General features: G+C 35.0%; 1 protein-coding gene across 3 annotated transcripts in view; it reads left to right on the top strand.

Moving 5' to 3' along the window:
* The window catches only part of KCNK2 (potassium two pore domain channel subfamily K member 2), a 231,229-nt gene that overhangs the window by 97,535 nt on the left and 106,482 nt on the right, over positions 1–27,212 (top strand). For all 3 annotated transcript variants that reach the window (XM_017949549.3, XM_017949550.2, XM_017949548.2), the window contains exon 3: positions 25,352–25,469. In XM_017949549.3, coding sequence (XP_017805038.2) covers positions 25,352–25,469 — 118 coding nt within the window. The remainder of the gene's footprint in view (positions 1–25,351; positions 25,470–27,212) is intronic.

Here is a 27,212-nt window from a genome sequence, read left to right as displayed (position 1 = left end):
TTTTACACATATGGGATCATGTATGCATGCCATTTTGCTGCCTCCATTTTTCAATCACCACTTTTAGGGGATGATTTAGTAACATTTTTTTTCTTACTAAAAATATTTATTTTAAAATTTTTATGAATACACAATAGTGTTACATATTTATTGTGTACATGTGATATTTTTATCCGAGCATACAGTGCACAATGATTAACTCTGGGTGACTGGGGTATTCATAACCTCAAACATTTATGATTTCTCTTCATAGACATCAAATAATTTTCTAAGTCTTGTTTAAAACTATAGTCTTCAAGGGCTTTGACACAGAGGACTTCATACAGTGGGGTTCTGACTCATGAGTCCCCTCGTGATGGTGGGGAAGGGTAGGGTGGATCGTAGGGAACTTCACACAGTGACTGTCTGTGGTAAAAGTAGCTCTAAGAATCTTCATGACATGGGCCGTTTTGAATTCACATGTTTTGATAGGCAACACAGACAAACTGATACAACACATTTTTAAAGACATGGAACATGGAGCTAAACCAAAATATTGAGTTCCTTCTAGTAGAAAGCTTCCCTCTCAGATTTATGATGTTTTTGAGATACCTCTGATTTCACAGTGTTCAAAACTGCATTAAGTGGAGCCTGTCAGAGTTGACCTAGGACATGCTGTTTTCTTCTCTCAACCCTTCTAATTTTTAAAATTTCTTCAACGATAGTGCTTTGCTTTGTGTTCCTTTGAGGGTGGAACCTGGATCTTTAGTGATAGAAAGGCTAGCATGTGAGTGGGATCTGCCTTTCAGTCCTGCTTCCACATGAACAGCAAGCAAAATAATTAATGGATCAACCGAAAAGGAGGAAGTTTTTACCTAAAATGCATTTGTAAAAATCTATACCTGCAGGTACCAAGAATAGTTCTCTTAGCCGGTGGATAATGGTAAAATTTAACCAATGACATATTAATGTCTGGACTAAAAGTATGATTATGGTAAAAATAATGCTTTGGACAGGCATGTAAGAAGATTCTAGACACATCTGGTAGTACAGAAGTAAAAGTTCTTAAATTGACAGCCATGGTTTTGCTCTCAGGTTAGGACTTACAGACGTGCGCTTCTTTCTTCCTTCCTCTTCCTGCCCCCTTCCATTCTGATACCTTCTCTTCCCCTCTCTTTCTCTTCCCTCCCCCATCCTTACCTTCCTTTTTCCCTTTAAAAAAAAAATTAAATAGCTCTTCTGTTATTGGCTATGGCTTCCTTTTGGGGTGAATGTTAATTAAGAAAAATGTTTTTTTTTTTGGTATCATTTGAAATTACACAATTTTCTTGCCCTCTGCTACCTTTCTGAGTTCATTCCTTATGGTGTCATGCAGTTGCTTTAATTTTGACAATTTTCTCTAATGGTTAGTAGCAGATAAAGTTTAATGATTACTTTCTAGAAGGTGTCAATTCCTTTATGATATTTAGTTGGGATTGTGAAAGTGACGGTGTGATTCTTTTAAAGTGAAGTTTGGAATTTGAAGATGAACAACACAAGTTTATATTTCCTTGTGGTCCTTTGGTCCAAATGGCTCAATCTTTTAATAAGTAAAATAGAGAGGAATAGAACCTGTGACATTGCAAAAGAGACTTCTGGGAAATGAAAGGTGGCTCCTTTCAGCCATTCAACTGGAGTCTGCTCTGAACTCATAGGCATGGTCAATGGTCTCCTTCATGCCTATTTTATCATTTATTAAATATCCACATAGGTTAGGTAATATTCTTACCAGTGAGAGAATGGGATGATACGATCACATCTAGAATTAATTATCATTCAACTCTTTGTTTTTATAATCTATGATGATGCGTATCTTGGGTCTTTTTCTTTCCAGTAGTTTTGTTTTTTAATCTGTTCCTTGGCAGTTATAGTGTCCCTTGCCTCTTTGAGTTGTCCTTTGCAGACATACATTCTGCTTAGTTAAGACTTTGATAAGTGTCAATTAGAACTGTGGGCAGTATTCCAGAAGTGGAGAATCATAATTTACCATGGGTGGCTTTTTGTTTTCTTTCTCTCTCTTTTTAAAAAAAATTCTGTTATCTCTCTAGTGGTATTGGCATTGTTTAATGATGTCCTTAGGCAAAGAGTCATGGTGACTCTTGAGCCTTCTTCTAGTCACTGGAACCACTATTTGAAAAGGGCAGACTGCTTATTTTCACCCAAATCCATTAGTTTTCACGTGACAAGGATGAGCTTCAACTCTCATTTATGTGTCTCTTTCCCCTGGCTTGTGAGATTTTAAAAATTTAATTGAATATTGAATATATTTCTCGTTGTTAAAGATTATGTTGATATTTCTTTGATATTTCCCTTTTCAATTTTATATTAAAACATCACAGAACAGATATCTAGCATTACACTTATGTCTTCAAATATATATTTATTTTATCTAAATTTTTTAACTGTTAAAATTCTTTCTTTTAGATCTCTGGCCAAACATACTTATTTGTACGAGGAATCAATTATTTTTTAGTCTTTGTAGATTATCTTCTTTTCATGACAACTTACATTTTGTGAATTGATTTTTCTCTCTGTCCTAATTTGTCACCTTATAGTCGCTATTTGATTTGTAGAGGTGGTTTCTCTGCACATAGCTGTTTTATTTTTCTCTGTGATGACTTAGGAGAGCATGTGTGTCCAGAGATATTATTCTATATGTGATTTCACTCTGTTTTGCTTTAAGTGTTTCTCAGAAAACTGGGGTTTCTGTTTTTCTTTCATGGATAAAATATATGTATGCATGTATTTATTTAACTTTTATTTTAAGCTCAGGGGTACATGTGCAGGTTTGTTACATAGGTGAACTTGTGTCATGGGTGTTTGTTGTACAGATTATTTTATCGCTCAGGTATTAAGCCTAGTACCTGTTATTTTCCTGATTCTATCCCTCAGCCTATCTTCCATCCTCTGATAGGCCCTAGTGTGTGTTATTCCTCTCCATATGACCATGTGTTCTAATCATTTAGCTCCCACTTATAAGTGAGAACACGTTATTTCGTTTTCTGTTCCTGCATTAGTTTGCTAAGAATAATGGCCTCTAGCTTTATCCATGTCCCTAAAGAGAACATGATCTCATTCTTTTTTTATGGCTGCATAGTATTCAATGGAGTTTATATAAGAAAACTTAGGATTCTTTTGGATTTATTGTTATATATACATAAGAGAGTTCTAGTTAGTGTATCCTCAGTCTACAGTAATGTTGAGTGAAAGTGCTGATATTTATGGACTGCTAAGTTAAAAAGTTTGTATTCTTTTTAGAAGTACCTGAGGAATGAAACTTACCAGGAGCTTGTAGAAGTATAGTGTGTAATATGTTCTTTGGTGATGTGGACAAGAGCGAAGCACACATTTTAAGGAAAAAAGTCTTTAATTTTTTTTTTTTTTTTTTTGAGACGGAGTCTGGCCTGTCACTTCAGGCTGGGAGTGCAGTGGCCGGATCTCAGCTCACTGCAAGCCCGGCCCCGGTTTACTTCTATTCTCTGCCTCAGCCTCCTGAGTAGCTGGGACTACAGGCGCCCGCCCACCGGCCTGCTAGTTTTTGTATTTTTTAGTAGAGATGGGGTTTCACCGTGTTAGCCAGGATGGTCTGGATCTCCTAACCTCGTGATCCGCCCGTCTCGGCCTCCCAAAGTGCTGGGATTACAGGCTTGAGCCACCGCACCCGGCCTTAATTCTTAAATTTTCCATTTTAAGGTCTCAACATATTGGCTATTGTAAAGTTCCTCTTCTACAGTTATGCATCTGTTCTTATTATTTCGCTAACACTTCCTTAGAGGAAGAAGGGAATTCATCAAGAACTCATAATTGCTAAAACAGGACATGTTCCCATTGGGACAATAAAACATTCTCCTTTCCTGTCACTATTATTTATATGCAATAAAGGGTGATTTGAAAACATTTGATTTCAGTGACAGGTCCAATAAAATTAACTTCTTTTTCTTTGAACATCGTGTGGTTTCTGCACCAGTGTGCTATGAATAGTACCAGGAAAGAGATTCTGAGATTTGTGAATAAAGAGGCACAGGTTTGTGTCCATGTAGACATTCTGGGGTTAACCTAGAGGGCAGAGGTACCTTATTTATCTTCTAGATGTGGAGGGGATTCCTTAGTAAGGTTTTGTCCTGTTAACCCAGGAGTCACTACACCATGGGTCTGTGGTGTCGTGTGTGTTCCCAACAGGGTAACGGAGTGGTCAGGATGCCTAAACAGATTTCCAAGCAGGGCAGGCCAAAATAGGTGAGAAAGGAGAAGCATAGTTATTAGATGAATTTAGAGTTCACATATTTTTTTGCATTGGATCTAAATGGAACGTCTTATTTTCCTAAAAATAGCCATAGAGAGGCTTACAAATTATGTTTAGTGGGCACCATTTTTTTTTATACAGTAGGATCTCTGATGCCTGTGACCTAAGTATTTCTTAAGCATTGAAGCCAGTGAATAGGATGGAGGTCTTGTTAACCTTTACTTTAAAGCTTAATTTGGTGACTCTGCCTCTTTTAGTTAAAAACAATTTGCAATGTTAATGGCATCACAGTCCATAAAGAAATTTAAACATTGCTGGTTGCAGTTCTGATGTTTCCTATTGTACTAGGAAATGGTTTCTCAGAACACCCAATTTAATCCCGCTTCTCAGAAAGTGAGGCAGGCTTCTGCTGTTTTTCATTTGTCCCAAACCATCAACAAACCATCAAATGCGTAACAAAAACATGGGAGACAATTATTCCCAGTTGTTACTAAGTAAAATTTTGTAAGACAAAGTTACCTGTAATTATTGGGCAAAATAATTTATCATTCATATAAAAGAAAAGGATAATTGATTTGCGTATAGATTTGTGAATCTGAATTTGTTTGGACACTTGGACACATACTGATTATTTTGAATTCTCTTTCTGAATTCCCACTTAGAAACATTTTTACATTTATCTATTTTACTCGGATAGCATATTAGCTGTTATAGAGGCCTGAGTTAAGATAGTTGGTGTGATGATCTACACATATAAAGCAAGAAATAGTTAAAATTCATGTTCGTTCATTTATCCATTCTATGTTTCTGTTTTTTGAAAGGAATCATTCTATGCATGGGATATAATCAACATTTAACTAAACTGAGAGTTTTGTTCTCAGGGAGCTGCTATGCTAGTGAGAGGTGACTAAATAACAAATACCTACTTGAACAAGATAATTTCAGAAGGTGCTAATCTTCTGAAGACCAAACAATGCCTAATGAGATAGAGATGGGAGGTGGGTTTCTTTAGATGGGCCCTGTTGAGAAAAGTTTTCTCTGAGGACGTGACATTTAGCAAAGGTTTGGATAAAGGAAAGTCGGTCAAATAAAGGTTTTTGGGGGTAGGTGGGAAGTGTTCCAGGAAAAGGCAGCACATGCAAAGGCTAGAACACACTTAATGTGTTCTAAGACCCATAAAAGGTCTGATGTGATCGGGCCATCACTGGTGGATCACGACAGCTGTAGGGGATGAGGCGAGGGAGGTAGACGTGGTAGGACAAGAGGTCTGGGCTTTAGGTGCAATGGGAAGTGAACAAATAGGAAAATTTCAAAATAAATAGACAATTGCATCATCATTGTGCTAGGCAAATACAGTGTTATGCCACATTATGACTTCTTGGTCAATGATGGACTGCATGCATGATGGTGGTCCAATACGATTATAATGGAGCTAAGAGTTCCTATTGCCTACAATGTAGCCATCAAAATGTCATATCTCAATGCATTACTCAAGTGTTTGTGGTGATGCTGGTGTAAACAAACTGTACTGCTAGTCATATTAAAGTATTGCACATACAATTTTGTACTACCTAATACTAGATAATGACAATAAACAACTATGTTACTGGTTTATGTATTCACTATACTATACTGTTTCCATTATTTTATTTTATTTATTTTTTTAAATATTTTTTGAGTTTTTAAATTGATATATAATAGTTGTGCATATTTTGGGTGTACCTGTGATATTTTGATGCCTGTATATAATATGTAATGATTAAATGAGGGTAATTGTGATCCCTTATATTAATATATAAAAAAGTTAACTGTAGAAGTGTCTCAGACAGGTCTTTCAGGAGGTATTACAGAAGAAGGCTGTTACCATAGGAGATGACAGTGTCATGCGTGCTATTTTTCCTGAAAAACTTCCAGTGGGACAAGATGGGGAGGTGGAAGACAGTGATATGGATGATCCTAACCCTGTGTAGGCCTAGGCTAATATGTGTGTTTGTGTCTTAGTTTTCATTAAAATTGTTAGATTTTAAAAGTAAAAAATAAGAATAAAAAAACTGATAGAATAAGGATATAAGGAAAGAAAATCTTTTTGTACAGCTGTACAATGTGTTTGTTTTAACCTAAGTGTTATTACAAAAGAGTCAAAATGTTAAAAAAATTTAGAAGTTTGCAAAATAAAAAGGTTACAATAAGCTAAGGTTAATTTCTTATTGAAGAAAGAAAAGTATTTTTAATGGATTTAGTAGCCTAGGTGTACAGTGTTTATGAAGTCTACAGTAGTGTATAGTAATGTCCTAGGCCTTCACATTTACTCACCCTCACTCACTTATTCTCCCAGAACAACTTCCAGTCCTGCAAACTCCATTCATGGTAGATGCTGTATAGCAGGTGCACTATTTTTAAAAAAATCTTTTCTATGTTTAGACATACCAGTACTTACCATGTGTTACAATTGCCTACAGTATTCAGTACAGTAACATGCTGTACAGTTTTGTAGCCTAGGAGCAGAAGGCTCTACCATGTAGCCTGGGTGTGTAGTAGGCTGTGCCATCTAGGTTTGTGGAAGTACACTCTATGAAGTTCACACGAGGATGAAATTGCTTAAGGATGCATTTTTCAGAACATATTCCCATGTAAGAAACGTGTGACAGTCATGCAGTGGCCTGTTAGAGGGATTAGATCAAATACATTTAGAAAGATTAATTGGAGAAATGTTTATGAAAGTTGGTTGGATGAAGAATTTTCAAGAATGAGGACCAAGAGGGAACACACAGGGTTTGGGATAGTAGGGGAGAAGAGAACTTTTCAGAAAGAGGTGCTTAGGGTGATGAGACAGGTAATGTGTGCACTTCTGGGACGATATAGCGAGAAAGGAGATGGCTGGTTAAGGATTCTGAAGGTACTAGGTATTGAATTTAATGTGTCTGAGATTCCTCAAGAACAAAATAAATTTTTATGAGCATAGATGATACTAGATGATTCTTATGCATGGGCTCTGTGTGGCAGGCTCTTTATTTCTGTTTTCTCAAAACAAATTCGAACATCTGTTTTGAGATAAAAGTTATATATTTCACCTCTAAAATTTATTTTTTATTAAAAATCTTCCACAAGATTGATAGTGCTGGGCATGTTACAGCTTACATCCTACCAGAAATGACTGTGTAATTATTTTATTCTTAATAAATATAGGCTTCCTATTTTCTCTCTGGTGAACGAGTTCCAAAGCTTCACATCAGTTTTAATTTCTGGGAGATGTTTTATCAGACAATGACATTTGGCTCCTGATTTAAGCAGGCCAAAAAATCTATTTCATGAGGGTAATTTTAAATAATTTGGCTTAATTAAAATGGTAAATGATGTTATTTTATAATAATGATATCATTCCTGAGGCACATTTTTCTTGGACAGCTGTACTGTGCTATTATGCAAATAAGTATTTTTTGACGGGACAATAACTCCTGCTTTATTCTCCATTATTCAAAACCTCACAATCATATTATTTCCTGATCCATAGACAGCTTATGTGTCTGTGTGTCTGTTTTATTCCCTATCGTTTTCCCTGATGCAGGATTAAATTGCTTCAGATAAGCCTTCTTAATAGGAACATACTGAGATTCCTTTCTATTGAAGCAGAGGAAAAAAAATAAGCTAATCTTATATATAGGCCAAACTGGGATGAGTGTTTTTGAGTCTGAAAGGAAATGCAAAGAACCAGCATAAATGGCGACTACATCTGAAAGACAGGCAATTATAAGAAAGAATCAGCAAAATTGTATCAAAATATATTTTGAATTAATTGCATGTAACAATCAGAGTCATAAACTCATGGAATTTGGAACTTGGGATCTACCACAGATATTGCCTATTCAAACTCTGTCATTTTAGAGCTAAGAAAATAAACAATTTGGTCATTTTCCTAAGAGCATACTACTAGTTAGCAATAGAACAAACACTGGATCCATGACTTCTGGTTTTTCAAACTCTCCTCCTCCTAATGTTCCCTTTTTACTTTTTCTTTCTCTTATAAATACCATCATTATTCTAGGATCAGAGCTAGCTATTCTAGCACTTTTCATTTCTTTGAGTCGGTAATCCATATATCTTCTTCTTTGCCCTAAAGAGCAGCAGTTTGCCCCAAACTCCCTGCAGGTGTGACTCACTGTTTTGCATTGATCATCTGTTCTCTTGCTAGTGCCTGCTTGCTGCCTCCTGTGCATTGCTGGATGAATTAGTGAAACGTCTCAGAATTTTAGGACTAGGGAAAAATCCTCCTGAATCTTGGGGAAAATAAAAGCAGGTGGTGTCTTTATGAAGTATCTCATCACCAAAATGCCCAAGTGAGGTTATAAATGGATTTTTGGAAAGGACTTCACAAATTAATGGATCATAAATACAAAACATGTTAGTAAAGAGAAGTGAGACAACTTGGAATTTTAAAAATTATTTTGTATGATAAACGAATGAAAATTTTCTGAATTAAACAAATATTGATTGAGTTCCTAAAAGTGCCTAGCATTGTAAGGGTCTATGGGTTTTTTTTTTCTAGACAAATTGTGTTTTATTATACATATTCTTTCATAATCTGATTATCTCATTTTGTAATATATCATGCACATCTATCCATATCTCTAAATATAGATTTGTAGAACCCTTTTTAGAGGCTTTGTAGTATGCCTTTTTATGGATGTACCATCTTTTTAAACTATTCTCTTATATCAGGCACTTAATACTTTTTTAGTTGTGGGAAAAAACATATAACAAGAGCTCTACCCAGTTAAGAAATTTACAAATGTATAATACAGTATCATTGACTGTGTGCGCATCAGTATCGTTGACTATCTGCACAGCAGATCTCTGTAGAACTTTTCCTCTTGCATGACTGAAACCCTATACCTACTGAACAGCAAGTCTCCCTTTTTCCCCTTCCTCCACCCGCTAACAACCAGCACTATGTTTTCTGCTTCTATGAGTTTGGCCATTTTAGAGATACCTCATATAAGTGGAAATATACAGTATTTGTCCTTATGTGACTGGTTTGCTTAGCATAGTATTATCAAGCTTCATCCATGTTGTAGCATATAACAGGGTTTCCTTCCTATTTAGGGATGGATCATATTCCATTGTATGTCTATACCCCATTTTCTTTCTTCATTCATCCATCGATGGACATTTCCATCTCTTGGCTAGTGTGAATAATGCTGCAATAAACATGGAAATGCACATGTTTCTTGAAGGTCCTGTTTTCAATTCTTTTATTTTTTATTATTATTTATTTATTTATTTCAATTTCTATTTTAGATTCAGGGAGTACATGTACAGATTTGTTACAAGGGTATATTGTGTGATGCTGTGGCTTGGGGTGTTACTGATCCCATCTCCCAGATACTGAGCATAGTACCAAATAGTTTTTTATCCCTTGTTCTCCTCCCTTCCTTTTTCCCTGCTGTAGTAGTTCCCAACCCTCTCCCACCCGCACTCCCTTCCTAGTCTCTAGTGTTTTTCTTTCCACTCTCTACCTACATGGGATTGACTTTTTTTAGCTCTCATGTAAGAGTGAGAGCATGTGAGATTTGTATTTCTGTACCTGGCTTATTTTAATGAATGTAATAATCTCCAGTTCTATCCATGTTGCTACAAATGACATGATTTAATTCTTTTTCATGGTTGAATAGTATCCGTGTGTGTGTGTGTGTCTGTGTGTGTGTATCACACCTTTTCTTTATTCATTCATCTATTGTTGGGCACTTAGGTTGATTCCATATTTTTGCTATTTAAAATTGTGCTGCAATAAACATGGGAGTACAGTACAATATGTCCCTTTGATCTATTGATTTCTTTTCTTTTGAGTAAATACCCAGTACTGGACTGGATTGTATGGTAGTTCTATTTAGCTTTTTGAGAATCTCTATCCTGCTTTCTATAGTGGCTGTACTGAGTTACATTTCCACCAGCAGTGTATAGGAGTTCCCTTTTTGCTATATTCTTGCCAACATCTGTTATTTTTTATCTTCTTAATAATAGCCATTCTAACTCTGTAAGATGATATCTCATTGTGGTTTTAATTTTCATTTCTCTGATGAGTAGTGATGTTGAGCATTTTTTGTATACTTGTTGGCCATTTGTATGTCTTCGTTTGAGAAATGTCTATTTAGGTCTTTTGCCTATTTTTTAATGAGATTATTTAGTGTTTGTCGGGCTGAGTTTCTTGCACCTTCTGGATATGAGTCCCTTGTTGGATGAATAGTTTGTAAATATTTTCTCTCATTCAACAGGTTGCTTCTTCACTTTGTTGATGATTTCTTTTGCTGTGCAGAAGCTTTTTAGTTTAATATAGTCCCATTTGTCTATTTTTGTTTTTGTTGCCTGTGCTTTTGAGGTCTTAGCCATAAGGTCTCTGCCTAGAACAATGTCTCGAAGAGCTTTCACTATGTTTTCTTTTAGTAGTTTTATAGTTTTAGAGCTTATGTTTGAGTCTTTAACCCATCTTGAGTTGATTTTTGTGTATTGTGTAAGTTAAGGGTCCAATTTCCCTCTTTTTGATGTGTATATCCAATTTTCTCAAAGCTATTTATTGAAAAGACTGCCCTTTCCTCATTATGTAATCTTGACACCCTTGCTGAAGATCATTTGATTATATATATGCACAGGTTTATTTCTGGATTCTTGATTCTGTTCCATTGGTCCATATGCCTGTCTTTATGACAGCGTCATATGGTTTAATATTTATTTTTGTTTTTAGATTTTTTTAACATTTTCTAATCCCAAACTTTTTAAAAAATTTAATATACTATTTTTTAGAGCACTTTTAGGTTCATGGCAAAATTGAACAGAAAGTGCAGTGATTTCCCATATACTCCCTGCCCCCGCACATGCATGGCTTTCTCCATTATCAACATCCTTCATCAGAGTTACACATTTGTTACAATTCATGAACTTACATTGACACATCACTATCACATCATTGTCATCATTATCACCTAATTGCTTACGTTAAGGCTCAGTCTTGGTGTTGTAGAGTCTATGGGTTTGGACAAACATAGAATGTCATGCATCCATTATTACAATAGCCTAAAGAGTAGTTTCACCGCCTTAAAAATACTCTGTGCTCTGCCTAACCCCTTAAATCCTGACAACCACAGTCTTGTTCCTGTCCCCATAATTTTGCTTTTTCAGAATGTCATACAGTTGGAATTATATAGCATGTAGCTTGGTAAGATTGGCTTCCTTCACTTAGTAATATGCACTTACATTTTCTGCATGTCTTTTCATGTAATCTGAGAGCAGAGGTAATTTCGTGTCTTCTTTTCTGATTTGGATGTGTTTTATTTCTTTTTCTTGCCAAGTTGCTCTACCTAGGATTTCCAGTACTATTTGAATATGAATGGTGAGAGTGGGCTTCCTTGTCTTGTTCCTGATCTTAAAGGAAAAGCTTCAATTTTTCACCATTGAGTATAATGTTAACTTTGGGCTGTTATATGTGACTATTATGTTTTGCATATATTCATTCATTTGGTGGTGTATCCTCTGTCACTAGGCTTTCTTTACTCTTTTAAATTATTTTTTCCTTTTGCTCTTTTAACTGGATACTATCAAATGATGTTTGTTGAAGTTCACTGTTTCTTTTTTTTCTTGTGCTTGATCAAGTTGGTTGTTGAACCACTCTAGTAAATTTTCCCACTAAATTACTGTATTCTTCAGCTCCAAAATTTCTGTTGGGTTCTTGTCTATATTTTGTGTCTCTTGTTGACATTCTTATTTTGTTCATACATTATTTTTCTGAGCTTGTTGAACATCTTTATGATGGTTACTTTGAATCTTTATGAAATAATTCATATGCCTCTGTTACTTTAGGATCAGTATGTGGAGATTTAGTTTGTTCTTTAATTGGGCCATGTTTCCCTGTTTCTTTATGTGCCTTGTAACTTTTGTGATGGGACCTATGCATGTGAAATAAAGAGTCACCTCTGTAAATCTCTTAGGACTGGATTCATGTGGGGAAATACCTAATCACCAATCAGCCCTAATCAGCCTGCCTAGAGATTCTGTGGGCCTCAAATCTTTTTTGTAGTTGTGCATTCTCTGGACTTGTGCATGTAAGTTACCACGTACAGGGATTTACTCTTTTCTTTTTCAGGGGCTTGTAATCTCTTGCTCTCTCTGGAGCTACCACATGCTGCTCAGCTGGTCTTTGTTCTCAGTGGCTCCCAGACTTCTAGAGCATATTAGGTCCTGTTAATGCTGTTAGTTGGACAAGACAGGCACCAGTCCCTCAAGAAGCCTTTTGGAAAGTCTGCTTGTTGGACATTTGTTTCAGTCTTCTCTTTCCGTTCCCCGGGATAAACCCAGTGAGACATGATGTAGAGGTGGAAGATGGTAGTATTGACAATCCTGACCTTGTGCAGGCCTAGGCTAATTTGTTTGTGTCTTAGTTTTGTTTAAAAGTGCTTAAAATTTTTTAAAAATTAGTGGCTCAAGCCTGTAATCCCAGCACTTTGGGAGGCCGAGGCGGGTGGATCACGAGGTCAGGAGATCGAGACTATCCTGGCTAACATGGTGAAACCCCGCTCTCTACTAAAATACAAAAAAAAAACTAGCCGGGCGCGGGTGGCGAGGGTTTCTGTAGTCTCAGCTACTTGGGAGGCTTCGAGGCGGGAGAATGGTGTGAACCCGGGAGGCGAGGGCTTGCAGTGAGCCGAGATCACGCCACTGCACTCCAGCCTCAGAGACACATGACCGCCTCAAAAAAAAAAAAAAAAAAAAAAAAAAAAAAATTAAATAGTTAAAAAAAGATTATGGAATAAAGATATAAAGAAAAAATATTTTTATACAGCTGTACAATGTGTTTTTGTTTTAAGCTAAGTGCTAGTACAAGAGTCAAAAAATTATAAAGTTTATAAAGTGAAAAATTTACAATCAGTTAAGGCCAATTTATTACTGAAGAAAGTTAGTTTTATTTTTAAAATAAATTCAGTGTACCCTAAATGTACAATGATGTCCTAGGCCTTCACATTCACTCACCACTCACTTACTGGCTCACCCAGAACAACTTCCTGTCCCGCAAACTCCAGTCATATAAGTGTACCGTTTTTTACTTTTATACCCTATTTTTACTGTATCTATCATATGTTTCCATATGCTTAGATACACAAACACTTACCATTGTCTTACAGTTGCCTGAAGTATTCAGTACAGAAACATGCTGTACAGGTTTATAGCTTAGGAACAACAGGCTACACCATATAGCCTAGGTGTGCAGTAGGCTATCGCATCTAGGTTGGTGGAAGTACTCTCTATGGTGTTCACAAAATGATGAAATTCCCTAACAACACCTTTCTCATTATCACATTTCTCAGTATCACAAACTTACAGAATACAGTATAGTCACGTGTCACTTAATAGATGACTATATTCTGTCAGCTCATGATAGTGATTTCATGTCTACTAAAAAATCAGTAAGCATAGAATATACTACAAATGATTCTTGAGTAGTTAGCATTATACTGGACACATAGGCCGTATGCGACATAAACATATAAGGCAAGGCCTGATGACTATTTAGAATGCATCATACCCATGTGGATAAAACAAAATGTTCACCAACGTTCACATTTATGAGTTCGTTCTTTAAAAAATTCATTTACAAATGTACTTTTTTTTTGCTTAGAGCTTTCAGTGTTTCCACATAGAAATAATATTGTGAATGATAGCTAAGGCTAGGCAACCAAAGCTGTAATACAGCTGAACTATTAATACAACCCCAAGACCTGAACCTGGCTTGCCAAGTTATTATTCTTTTGGCATATTTTACTTATTTTGACCAAGTGACCCACTTAGCCTCTTTCTGCCTCAGCTTTTATGAAAGATAAGTATGTATCTGATCCCTCTTAAGTAACACTATATGCATAATGCTCACAAGGTTCTGGTGAAGCCCCTCAGGTCTTGCAGTGCTGTTTCAAATAGTTAACTTAAAGAGAAGTAGCTGTCTAGAGGACACCCAACAGATATTATTTATTTTTATTTTTTGAGGTAAAGTCTTGTTCTGTTGCCAGGCCGGAGTGCAATGGCATGATCTCGGCTCACTGCAACCTCCTCCTCCCAGGTTCAAGTGATTCTTATGCCTCAGCCTTCTTGTTAGCTGGCATTACAGGTGTGCACCACCACGCCCAGATAATTTTTGTATTTTTAGTAAAGATGGGATTTTCCCATGTTGACCAGACTCGTCTTGAACTCCTGACCTCAAATGATCTGCCCAACTTGGCCTCCCAAAATGCTGGGACTACAGGTATGTAATTCCAACAGATGTACAGACCTAACAGATATACAGCAAGTGATTAAAAATGAAAGTGTGAGTGAGGTTCAGGTGTATTTAGTCATCTCCTAATGCCCATAACCTTTCCCCTCCATTCCTCTTCTGAATCCTCGAGAGACTGCATGTCGCTTTTTTGTGACTTTTTACTCTTCTCTTTCCCTGCTTGGTTTAAAAGTTTTCTGTGTGTTTCACCAACATAAACATATCTTGGACTGTGGGAGTTAGGAGACAGATGAAGTGGAGAGAAGACTCACCAGCCTCATGCTTATGAGAATTTTGAAGCATCTTCCCTTTCATAGGGTGCTGTGCTCTGAAGCATTGTTGAGATTAGTATCCTAGTGTGAATGAAGACGAACAATACAGCATACGTGTGTGACTAATGTAGAAAACATGAGGAAAGGTGCCAAGTTCGTTTTCAGCGCCGATGGTTGTGGTGTGACACACTCATGCCAGCCAAAGAAGTGCCTGAAGGAAGGGTTTAATTGCATTTTTGTGTAATAACTACTGGACAGATGTCAAAGGGTAGCTCCATTATTCCAGTTGGCTCAAAAAGGGCAAGAAATTCTATCAGGTTCTTGTTTCTCAAAATGGATTTCAACCAATTCAGTATTTGCCATAACTGGTGAGTGTATGGGTGTGTAATTGAGAAAGGCGGGGGAACCTTGGAAAAAGCTAAGAAGCTAAGACAGAATGAGTATGAATCACTATGTTTTGGGAAGTTATATATTATTTTTGCTGTCTTGATTTTGTGACATTGAGCCAAGAAATACAAACATATTAAACAATTTTGCAAGACTTCCTTTTCTCTGCATAATGTTAGCAAGTCATTAATAAACTTCCTCTGCAGTATATTAAGAAGTTTTACCTGGAGCCTAAAAGCACAGAAATTTCTTGTAGGCTTATTAATGGCAATGAGTCAACTCACTCAAAGTGAGAAATACACATTTTATGGGGCCTGAAACAGGATCTGTCTATCAGGATATTATTGGAATGTCTTAGTATAGTGCCTTTACTCATGACTAATTTGGGTTGTAGGAAGTTTGATTTATTCAAATACAAATTGTGTTAACTGGTTACTTTGTCAGGGGTGTGTGTGTGTGTGTGTGTGTGTGTGTGTGTGTGTAGTGTGTACAAAGCTTGAGATTTTCAATCCTCACTATGATATTTTAGTTACCATGATTTTTTAGTTTCAATTCTCACCCTGATTCTTAAAGAACAGGAAAAAATCCTTTTGTTTTTAAAACTTACATAAAAATATTGCCTTTCTGTGGAAACTTGAATAATTTTCATAACTATTTCCCCTGTGATTACCTTTATATAGGTATAAAACACTTTCTTTTTGTTTAAACTTCTATCCATTATGGAACTATAGGCTTAAGTGCACTGGGAAATCAAATGAACAGAGATTAGTGATATTCTATTGGAAAAAAACAACAGATTTTCCAAATTTAGGAACCCTATGGATGTGTGTAATTGACAGAGAAAAACATCCTTTTTCACATTTTAGCCTTTTACTTCTCATCAGTTTAGAAATTCAGGCCTTAGGAAAATAGTGTGGAAATAAATGTGAGTTAGTGTAGCATGCCTTGGGCAACATGGTACAAAAATATTGTCTCAGGTACTGTCTCCCTGATCTCAGTCTCCTGCCTACTCAAATCCTATTTTAAAGACCGCCTCTTTTAAAGGAACTGCCTCAATAAATATCTTACTCTCCTAGAACTGTGTCTTCCTTACTAAACTAAACAACCTTGATCTTTTTCCTCTCTCCTTGCCTTTGGGTTTCTTTCTGACTTCTTCTACCTCCTTTTCTTTTCATGCTTTCCTTTTTTATTATTATTATTAATCTTTTTCTTCCACTCATGCTGAGATGGGGTATAAGGTGGCCGGAAAGATAGACAAAGATTAATAGTCCCATAAAATATTATTCCATGCAATAATATGGAATCTAGGAAGACTCATGGAAAAATGCACGCCAGGGAAATGCCGCTTCGGTGTGCTTGCTTCACATATGTAGTCTGGTTCCTTTAGAGTTGCATAGGGTCTTCATCATGATTTTTTTCCCCTATACACCACTGTGCTCATTTCATTGAGACTCAATGAAAGAAAGAATTTCAGTGTTTCCAGTTCAGCCCTTGCCTGATACATAAATCTTCTCTGTAACAAGTCAGCTAATGGTTACTTACCCTTAGACATTAGACAGGTTTACTCAATAATAGAGGAATAGTTATGTAAACTATGTTAAATGTAGCTACTCGGTGAGATATTGCAGTCCTTAAAAATGATAGCTCTGAAGACTACAAAATGCCTTGGAATATGCTTGTGTTATATGAAAAGAGTTTTCAGCAGATTTATTGTTACAACTATTAAAACATGAATATATGCATGTTGCAAAATACTGTTTTAGGAACGGTGACTGATTTTTTACTTTAGTATTATTTTTCCAAATGTCCAATAATATGTATATTACTTTTATGATTAAAAAAATCTCCCTAAATGGATATGATCAGGAAAGACAACCCAAATACCCAGCAGTATGCTTCCTGGTTTCTGGCCCTTCAGTGATACCCGCTCTCAAATCTGTTGTTCCCTGCTTTGAATTTTAAGTTTTTGTTTCTACTAATAGAAAGTAAATTTACACTTTCAAAAGAGCAAGAAAAAAGCTGTACACTTCATTAGTCTGTTTAAAAATAGCTTTGACACTCAGTTGCATAATCCCCAAATAGAAGGAAATAGATGAGAAGGTAAGCAAGATATTCACTTTTAGATGTGCTTCCTTAAAGTCTGGTGTGCAGAAACTGCTTTCTGTGGAAAATATCCCTTTTCAGTAATAAGAATTAAATTTTATTAAAAAAAAATCTTCGTGAAATAAATATATTTTGACTCATAATTTTTCCAACAAAAACAATGGATTAAAATCATTATGGCATATTGTTTCTTACAAAATCTTCCTTACAAAATATACTGGGGGGGAATCTTGAAAGTATGCTTATCAGTCGCTAAATATAGTATGATTTAACCCCTATGTTTTGTATAAAATATGCAAAGTACTACTCCATCTTTTTTCTCCAGATGAAATCAGAAATGTATTTTTATAAAAGAAAAAAGATTATTGATGCTAGGTTTTGAAAATCTAATATATGTCAATACTCTATAACATTTCATTTAATTGTGGAATATAACTCTGTGATTTCTGCATTTTATATTTAGGCGGATGCCTGTATTTTTCCTAGAAAAAAATAAAACAAGTACCATGTCCATATTACTACAGAATTTCGGAAAAACTAGTTTCATGTAATGAGTCACAAAATTTGATATCAAATCGTGGATGTATGAATTAACTTCTATAAATTTTAATTATCTTAAATGCTAAATAGTATCTCTGGTTTTCTCAGATGTGTGCAAAAATGGAATACAACTTGAATTTCCAATAAGGATTCAACAATCAGTCTATGTTTTCTCAGAATAACATTCTAAGTAATAAAGGGTTTTCCTTTAATAAATATGTATCCTTCGCTGTAGAACTGTAAAGAGAGCCTAATCGATTGATTTGCTAGTAACAATGTCCTTCCTGTTCATGGTAATTAGCGTTAATTCTGCACTAATAAATATCACACTGCAGTGAAATTTAGTAAGTTATTACACACTTTTGATCAAGACACAAGTACTATTTACTCTTTTGCATGCTCATATTTAATTGCCATTTTGCATGCACCAAATGCTCAGATATTGGCAATTTTATATGCTTCAGCTTAGTGTTAGCATTAACTGAGAACTGCTCATGGAATATTCTTGAAGAGCAATATGCTAGTGTAGTGCGGTTTTCAAGAAGTTGTTTGCTCTCTTGTGTGATTATTAAAGGTCCTAGTGGCACTTGACAGGAATATTATTTCACGCAAGGAACCCAATGACATACTTTAGTTTCCAGAATATCATGAAAGGACAAAGAGGTAAAGAAGATGGGTCTGGTATCCTGCTGCCCCTTAGTGGAACCTAATTTGATATGTAAAATGGCCCAAGAAGCAGCCCAATCATTAAGACTGCCACGTGTTACTGATGTTAGAGGAAGAGTGTCTTGTATAAATCATGTCCATAAATAACATAACATTCCAGACATATATGTCCAGTATATTTTAAACTTACTTAGAAAATGGATAATCCAGTGTGGTTCCTCATTGTTTCAGACATGCCAGTCAAGGTTACCTAGGCTCCACCAGTGTTGTCTGTGAAATTCTGAGCCTGTGAGAGTAAGGGCCATGTTGAGATACTCTCTAGTTTTAATAGCAGGACCATTCAAAACAGTTCACATCATCTGGAATAAGGTAATCATAATGTTGACACATAGTCAGAGGTTAAGAATGAGATGCATGAGGATCCTGTAGACTTTGGCAACAATACTCACACATGACTGTGTATTATTGATGGGTGATGATTATTTTTGTGGTGCAACTGTAAGTCGTAATGATACCTACCATTATCTTCCCACAAAGTCTTTTGGCAATGAGAGCATCATTTATTATTTTACTTTCCTCATCCCACATTCTTCAAGTTTTTAAAAATAATCTTGCTTACATGGGTTGAAATGGTCAGATGCAGTGTTGTGGATGTGTGATTGGATTCCTTCCCTAAAGACTAGTTTCTTCTCAGGGTGGAAACTGGTTTAGCACCCAAAGAAAGGGTCACAAATAAAGATCTATAATTGCAACTACTAGAAATTTGGCAAGACAATACTTGTTACTGTTTGAGGAGCTGTGTAACTGTATATATGTCCATATAATTATAAGCCGATTTTGTCATTGTACAATTTATTGGAAACTATGTCTTTTTTAAAAAGGAGAAAAAGTGGAAACAATCTTAAATATCCAATTGAAATAAGTTGGCATGGAACCAGTTATACATACATCATTGGTATAAACTAATTAGGTGTTAATCCCTTGTACCTGCAGTTCAGAATTTTTTTATCACTTAAAAGTGTTCAAATTATTACTGTGATTCTACTTTCAGGATGATAGGTGTGACAGCATATTTTAATGGAATCCTGATTATGATGTAACAGAGGAGGAATTTGTTCAAAACATTCTGTGTTGTTTTGATGAACATAAACATCTCTGTGTAGGAAAAATAAGTAAAATCAGAACTTCTGGTGCTATTTGTATTTTAAGATCCACAATATAGCCTACTCTGAAAGCAATACATTCTTCAGGCTTTTCCAAAATTGCTAAATTCCCTATATCTTTTTCTTTAATGAAAACATGGCCATTCTAGTACTTTATAGCACACGAAAAGCTGTTCCTTGGAATTGGACTGACAGAAACATTTTCATGATTGTCAGTCACTTCCTTGAATGCCAAGTCTGTACTAGTCCCATATACTTACAAATAAGTGTGTCTTATCATTGTTTGGTGTTAAAGCTGAATAAAGATCCAAAATGCCAGATGGCATTGAGACATCAGCATTTACAATTCAAGAATCCACAAATTCACAGTAGAACTCTGTGAACTTTGATTCTAAAGCCACCATTGTCATGGAAACCAAGATTTTCCCTAATTATCTTTATCATGTGTATGAGTATAAACCTCCTAGAGCTCTATTTCTTAAGTTTAATGCTACACTCTTAAGTGGAAGCATATATTCAACTAATTTTCCTTAGTGTACATACTATGCTTGTCTATAAACTGAGGAGCAAAATTAAATGTGAATCCAATCAAGATTATCTTTTACTGTTTCTATGGCAGGTTTTAAGTTTGGAAGCCCTTTCTTATTAATCAGCACTTCAGGTAATCATATATTAGAATGAAATACGTAGGATTCCATCTTTGCTTATCTTAACCTAAACCATTCAATGTATTCATAAGTTGTCAACATGACTTGATTGTACAGAAAAGTTGCTTTTAATGAAAAAGTGAAATTTTATTATCTATTCAGTGGTTATGTTACTTTAGCCACATAATGTGGCACACCCAGAAACAGTTCTCATGAAGGCATTGGAAAAGTACTCTGATGACCTGAACTGATGTTGAAATTTCAGAGATTCTTAGCTCTACGTCAGTGAGTGGGAAAGGACATCCAATTTCCTGTGGATGTTGACCAAGACACCAAGACAAAATAGACTTACAAGAATATTCTAGAGAAAAGACCTCATGGTAGACTCATTCTCATAGTGATTTGACATACCCTTAGCTCTATCTCAAACCTCTGTTTCAATAATTACAGCTCTTGTGATAATTATTTACAACCCACATGTTGCCAGACACTACTGTTTCTGATTATAGGTCTGCATTTGCTTCTTTTGAATTTTAATAATTTGTGGACTTTATCCAAGTGTCTGGGTGATGTTGTAATTCATTATTGATGAGAAAAAGAATAAGCTAAAATCATAGTGCTGGTTATGAAGACTATATTAAATCAATTGCTATATCAATAAAATAATTTTAGTTAATGGGGGCAGAGTCTGAAGGCTTACCTTATCTTTTCTCATCTACAACACCGTGTATGTTTCTTCTTTTCTGTTGCTTCCCCATCACTTAGTACCATTTACAACTGCTAAATATTTTTGAATAAATGAATGTGTTGAAGAAATGTATGTAAAATCTAAAAATATACTTTTGATTCAATTATAATCTGTCCAAATTCCCCTTCCCTGATTTTTACTGGAAATGTTTAGTTCTTCCTGAGAGTTACAAGCCTAGACGCCCTTGTTCCTGTGCCTAATTGTTTTTGTGCACATGAATCTGTGGCATTTCCATGTATATTAACTGTGAAGCCATTCCCTCCAGAGTAACTAGATAACAGCATGATTATCACAAGCAACTCTTTCAGATTTATGAAGCCTTGATACATATTTTTAAGCTACATAGCCTATGAATTCACTAGATTAGAGTATATGAACCAATAACTTTATTTGATTTATGCCAAAATTGAACCATTTTATATTTCTTCACTTATTACCTCTGTTCTATCTCCTGTATGTTTATTGCTATCTTAAAATATTTTCCAAATTCTTTTTTAGTTTTTTAAAGTTTTATGTCTTTTTTATTTGCTTGTTGTCATATTTTATTTAATTAAATGCCATTTTCTTGCCAATGGCCAATATATTTAATGATTAAACGCTTAAACCGTTGATGATTTTATGTGACAAAAATAAAGAATCTGTTGTCATTATTCTTATTTAACTTAGCTCTAGAAAGACTGTTCAGTCCAATAAGAGATGAAAATCAATAATACATAGCTATTGAAAGATGTGGAGACAAAATACCATTATTTCTAAGTGATAAGTTTGCTTACTTTGGTTTTCCAGGTAAAAACCGAAATCAAACAAACAAACAAAAATAACAAGTTCAGTATAGAACAGTTGTTTTCAAAATGTGGTCCTCAAGGCCCCCTCAGAGGTTTGTTAAGATCAGAGTTATTTTATTTATTTATTTTTTGAGACAGGGTTTTGCTCTGTCACCCAGACTAGAGAGCCGTGGCATGATCACAACTCACTGTCCCCTTGACCTCCCAGGCTCAAACGATTCTCCACCTCAGCCTCCCTAGTACCTGGGATTATGCCACCAGGCCCAGCTAATTTTTGTATTTCTTGTAGAGATGGGATTTCACTGTATTGCCCAGGCTAGTCTCCAACTCCTGAGCTCAAGTAATTCACCTGCCTCATTCTCCCAAAGTGCTGGGATTAAAGGCAGGAACCACCACACTTGGCCAAAGATATTTTCTCTATAGTACTAATATGTTTTTGTCTTTTCAATATAAAAAATACATCATAATGTGTCTCACTTTCTGAGTTTACAATGAAGTCTTCCAGCGGCTATGTGATGTGCTATTCCAACAGATTGAAAGCAGAAACATATTAAAATACATCTGTTTTCTATTAAGCCAGATATTAAAAGAGATTTATAAAATTGTAAAACTGCATCTCTTCTCACTATGTATTTTGTTTTAGAAGACATAATTATTTATTGTAGAAATAGATCACTTAGGTTGACTTTCTTGATATTTTTACATGAACATTTTAAAAACCAGAAATTCAAACCAATACAGGAAATGTGAATAGTTATAACCGACACAAACAGAAGATCTTTGACATCTTCATTAATTTTTGAGACCGTAAACTATTTTAAGATAAAAACTTTGAGAATTGCTGGTGCAGAGGATTGGTAATATGTATTTATGTATATATACAACAGCAATAACCAATTATAATTCAAAGTGGAAAAAGTGAAATATTTGGGAATAACCTTATGGATCTATGTGGAATATATAATCAGTATAGTATAGGGGACTCAATAAATAGGGATTCATACCATCTTCCTTGGTATGAAGTTTGAGTATTATAATAGTGTTTACTTTTTAATTTATAGATTTCATCTATTTTCAAACATTTAATGTATGTGAAGTATTTAGCATATTTCCATTAAAATTTCAATGGAAATATGTTAAATAACAAATTTCAATGGAAATATGTCAAATCTATGAAAATAAAAATTTTTATAAGATTTAAATTCTAAAGTTTATATACGAATAACAGAGCAATAACTACAAAAACATTTAAAAGAAAGATAATGAAGGGAGACCTGCCTTATCTGATATTATAGTTACAACACAGAGTCAGATGAATAGAATTAACTAACTCAAACTTCACTGTGTGTTGTGCATATGTGTGTATAGGTATATATTTGTGTGCATTTAATATTAGATAAAGGAGTAATTCATGTTCAGTATTATGATAAGGGTTATATAAGTGGAAATATATTTTATCATTTCATTAAAGATAAATGTCATTAATATTAAAAATATTGCTAAGCATTTGTAAATTGTTGGGGGGGCAGTTGTAAATTGAAACAACCTTCTAAGATAGGTATTTGCTACTATACATCAAATGCTTTAAAACATTCACAATCTTTTTTTTGTTTTGTTTTTGTTTTTGTTTTTTTTGACGACGGAGTCTCCCTCTGTCGCCTAGGCTGGAGTGCAGCGCCGCGAACTCGGCTCACTGCAAGCTCCACCTCCCGGGTTCACGCCATTCTCCTGCCTCTGCCTCCCGAGTAGCTGGGAGTACAGGAGCCCGCCACCAAGCCCGGCTAATTTGTTTTGTATTTTTAGTAGAGATGGGGTTTCACCGTGTTAGCCAGGATGGTCTCATCTCTTGACGTCGTGATCCGCCCGCCTTGGCCTCCCAAAGTGCTGGGATTACAGGCGTGAGCCACCGTGCCCCACCGAAAACATTCATAATCTTTAACGTGGCAAATTTATTCCTAGCAATCTCTCCTGGGGAAATGTTCAGAAATAGGAAAACATTTATACATAAATATGTTCACAACAGCAAATTTTATATTAATTCAAATTTTAGGACAACATATATATCTATATCTTGAGCAATGATTAAATAAATATGGAAATGACAAAAAAACCTGCATGTGGAATAGTATTAACTAAGAGTAGAAAATACAACTATGTAAAAGAGGATATAAAACTACCAGGGGTAGATAATGTAATACATTAAAAGTGGTTATCTCTGGATTCTGCAATTATGGATAGTTTTTATTATCCTCTTTATTCCTTTTTGTATTTTCTTATTTTTTTTTTTTACAAAGATTATATATCACTGCTAAAGTAAATAAAAGCAATGCAATTTAATTAATTTTACACAGAACTATTGACTTTTTAATTCATAGATTAAGACATCAGACATGTTTCATAACAGTTCTGAAATGAGATTTTATATTACATTTCAGCTATGGGTTACCTGTTTTTTTCCATACGCCAGTGGCTTCCTTGAGTCGTACCCCATTTTCAGAGTGTACTTATTATCCATTTGCCAGTAAACTATGTAACCTTAAACCAACCACTTTTCTTCTCTTGGCCTTTAATTTCCTTATCAAATGTTGTTTCTTCCAATTCTATAATTTGAAAATTAAGTAGTAAAGATCTCCAAAGCTATATTTCCAACCAAAACATCATTCCCTGTAATCTGTCTGTCTTCTACTATACATTTTCTCCTAACATATTGTCTTATCTTTTGTGCTTCTTCTCCTCCAACCCCCACCTCCCAACATGTGATGATTGAAGAAGGGATTATAATGTCATCTTTCTGTCTTTCTCTTAGTACTACTCAACATTCTCAGCAATAGATCTTAGTGGTCTTTATGTAATATTGCTGACAGATTGTCATCTACAGAGCTTTGGTGATTCTCATTGTCATAGAATTTACTAAACTCTGTAGAAATTCTAAGAGTCTAGATCTACATGGACTGCCTCAAGCTTGAAAGTGAAGTCCTGTTGCCTTTCCTTTTCATCCTTAGCTCTTTTTGATATAGGCTTGGTACAGTTATAGCCAACCCAGACTTGGATCATATATTTAACATTTGAAATGAGCAGCACTTGGGAAATACTTTCTTTCTGATGAAGCTATTATGTATTATTGTAACTATAGTTTACAACCTGCTATTTTTACGCTGTGGTGCTTACTAGAGAACATTGTTATATTTAGTTGTTAATTCAAATAAGTAATTAAATATGTTAATGGATGACAATATGAATGCATGTTGGTACAATATTATAACCTTCATGCCAATCAATTCACTTGATATCACATGTCAGTTTCTTATAACTTAAGTGGTATTAAATTCTTCAGTATAAAGTTTTAAGCTATAGTATACATTTTAAATGGAAAAACAAAAGCTTAGAGTTGATTCTCTTTGTCAAATAAGTCATTTCTGGGGTGGAAAATATGCTGTTTGATGCCTCTGTGTGATTCATGTGTACTGATAAATTTCTTTTTAAACTTGCAGCAAATAGTGGCAGCAATAAATGCAGGGATTATACCTTTAGGAAACACCTCCAATCAAATCAGTCACTGGGATTTGGGAAGTTCCTTCTTCTTTGCTGGCACTGTTATTACAACCATAGGTAGGAGACAACTTATTTTTGTTTTTTGTTTTGGTACAGTTTGTGAGATAAAATCCATTTGTTTGAATTTTTTGCATAGTTGGTCAAAAATCATTTTACTTAAGATAGAAAAACTAGATCATAGTAAATTGATTGTGCAAAGGGGGTTTAAAGGTTTAAACAAAGGAATAATGGAAATGAATTCGTTGTTATTTTAGAATACTGAGTTGACTTTAAAATACATGTGAAACAGGAGCAGTGCAGTTCAGTCATTTAACTAATGGTAGTAATGTCAAGAAACAGCTTAAAATGATTATTTCTTTAGACAATTAGTTTTTAATTTTCCTGAATTTTTGATACTTTTTGTGTAGCAGAAAATGATTTGAATACAATTTTAACATTCTTTTCATGGAAGTTCTTACATGATATCATCTTTTCGAATTTGTAAATTTTAACTCTACATTTTAACAGATTGTGCCTGTTAATATGGTCATTTGTGATGATTACTTCAGGACTTGTTTTTTATACATTATATTTTGCTAGTAGCATAAATATATAAAAATTTAACACTGAAATGTGAGGATTATAAAAAGTATGAAAATTTAGGCCCCTGATGATTTTTTTAAATCGCGTTGTTTGTTATAATGTTGAAAGGGTTGCATAATGAACGTGGTCTCTTTTTTCAACTCACCCACACGTATGCTTGGTATCTTCTAAAGCAGCAGAATGGGTACATGTAGATGTCCTCTCTGCTAGTTTGTAATTCAGTGCCCAAAAGCTATTCAGGAAACCTAAACACAGATCTCATAGTGAAAGCCATGTTTGTCATTCTGTGAGAATGAGAAAAGCTGCTTGCTAATGGAAAGAGATGCATTTAAAGTGTATTTTTTAAGAAAGAGAAGGAAATGGACTCATCATAGTTATGAAGGAATTTCAGGTGTGAGAAAATATGTTTAAAAAAGGGAGTTCTTTCTTTCCACATACCTTTGGAATAAGTTGAAATCCTGAAAGTTTCAATCTTATTTTTGTGATATCATTCATAAATTATGACATGTATAATGTTTTCATGTCAGCAGATTATATCAAAGTACTAAATAGGAGAACATGGAAAATTTATGGATGAACTCTCACTTAAAAGTTTTTCTACAGGTATTTGTACTGTTCTATCGTTATATGAATCCACTGTAGTGCCTCTTTGCACTGGATCGCATGCCAGCAAAATACATACTTTAGCATGCTGATTTTTTGCCTTTTTTGAGAGGTCAAGAAACTATGTTTACTCTTACATTTCCATCAGCTAGGTCAAAAGTTGTGTGGCTGTGAAAATCTGGAAGAATGGCAACCTTGATTTCTAACCATAATAACAGGTTAAGTTTGGGGCTTAGACATCTTGGCCATTTCTACTATGGAAATAACTATTTATTGTGTAAACTACTTAGAGTCTAGAAGAAAAAAAGCTCACAGACTGAGTGAGAATGGTTTGTTTCTGCCAATGAAAATTCAAAAGTCTAAGTTATAACTCATCATGACCACCACTAAATTATTTTGCAGGAGACTCAGTCATTATACAGACTTACTGTTGCCCTGTATGTTTATAAACAGTCTCATTTTTTGAATCCCCAAATACAGTAAGTTTTGCAGACATACACTTCAACACATGAAAAAATATAAACCATTATTACCAGCCTTACTCCAAATTATAGCCATTAAGCACAGTAGCTGATCATTTAGGCTTTTTAGGTAGCTGCCTGACAGCCCAGATAT

This window comes from Papio anubis, chromosome 1, assembly GCF_008728515.1.
Source record: "Papio anubis isolate 15944 chromosome 1, Panubis1.0, whole genome shotgun sequence".
NCBI lineage: Eukaryota > Metazoa > Chordata > Mammalia > Primates > Cercopithecidae > Papio > Papio anubis.
The sequence above is the reverse complement of the archived record's forward strand: the minus strand, read 5'-3'. Positions and strand labels throughout refer to the sequence as shown.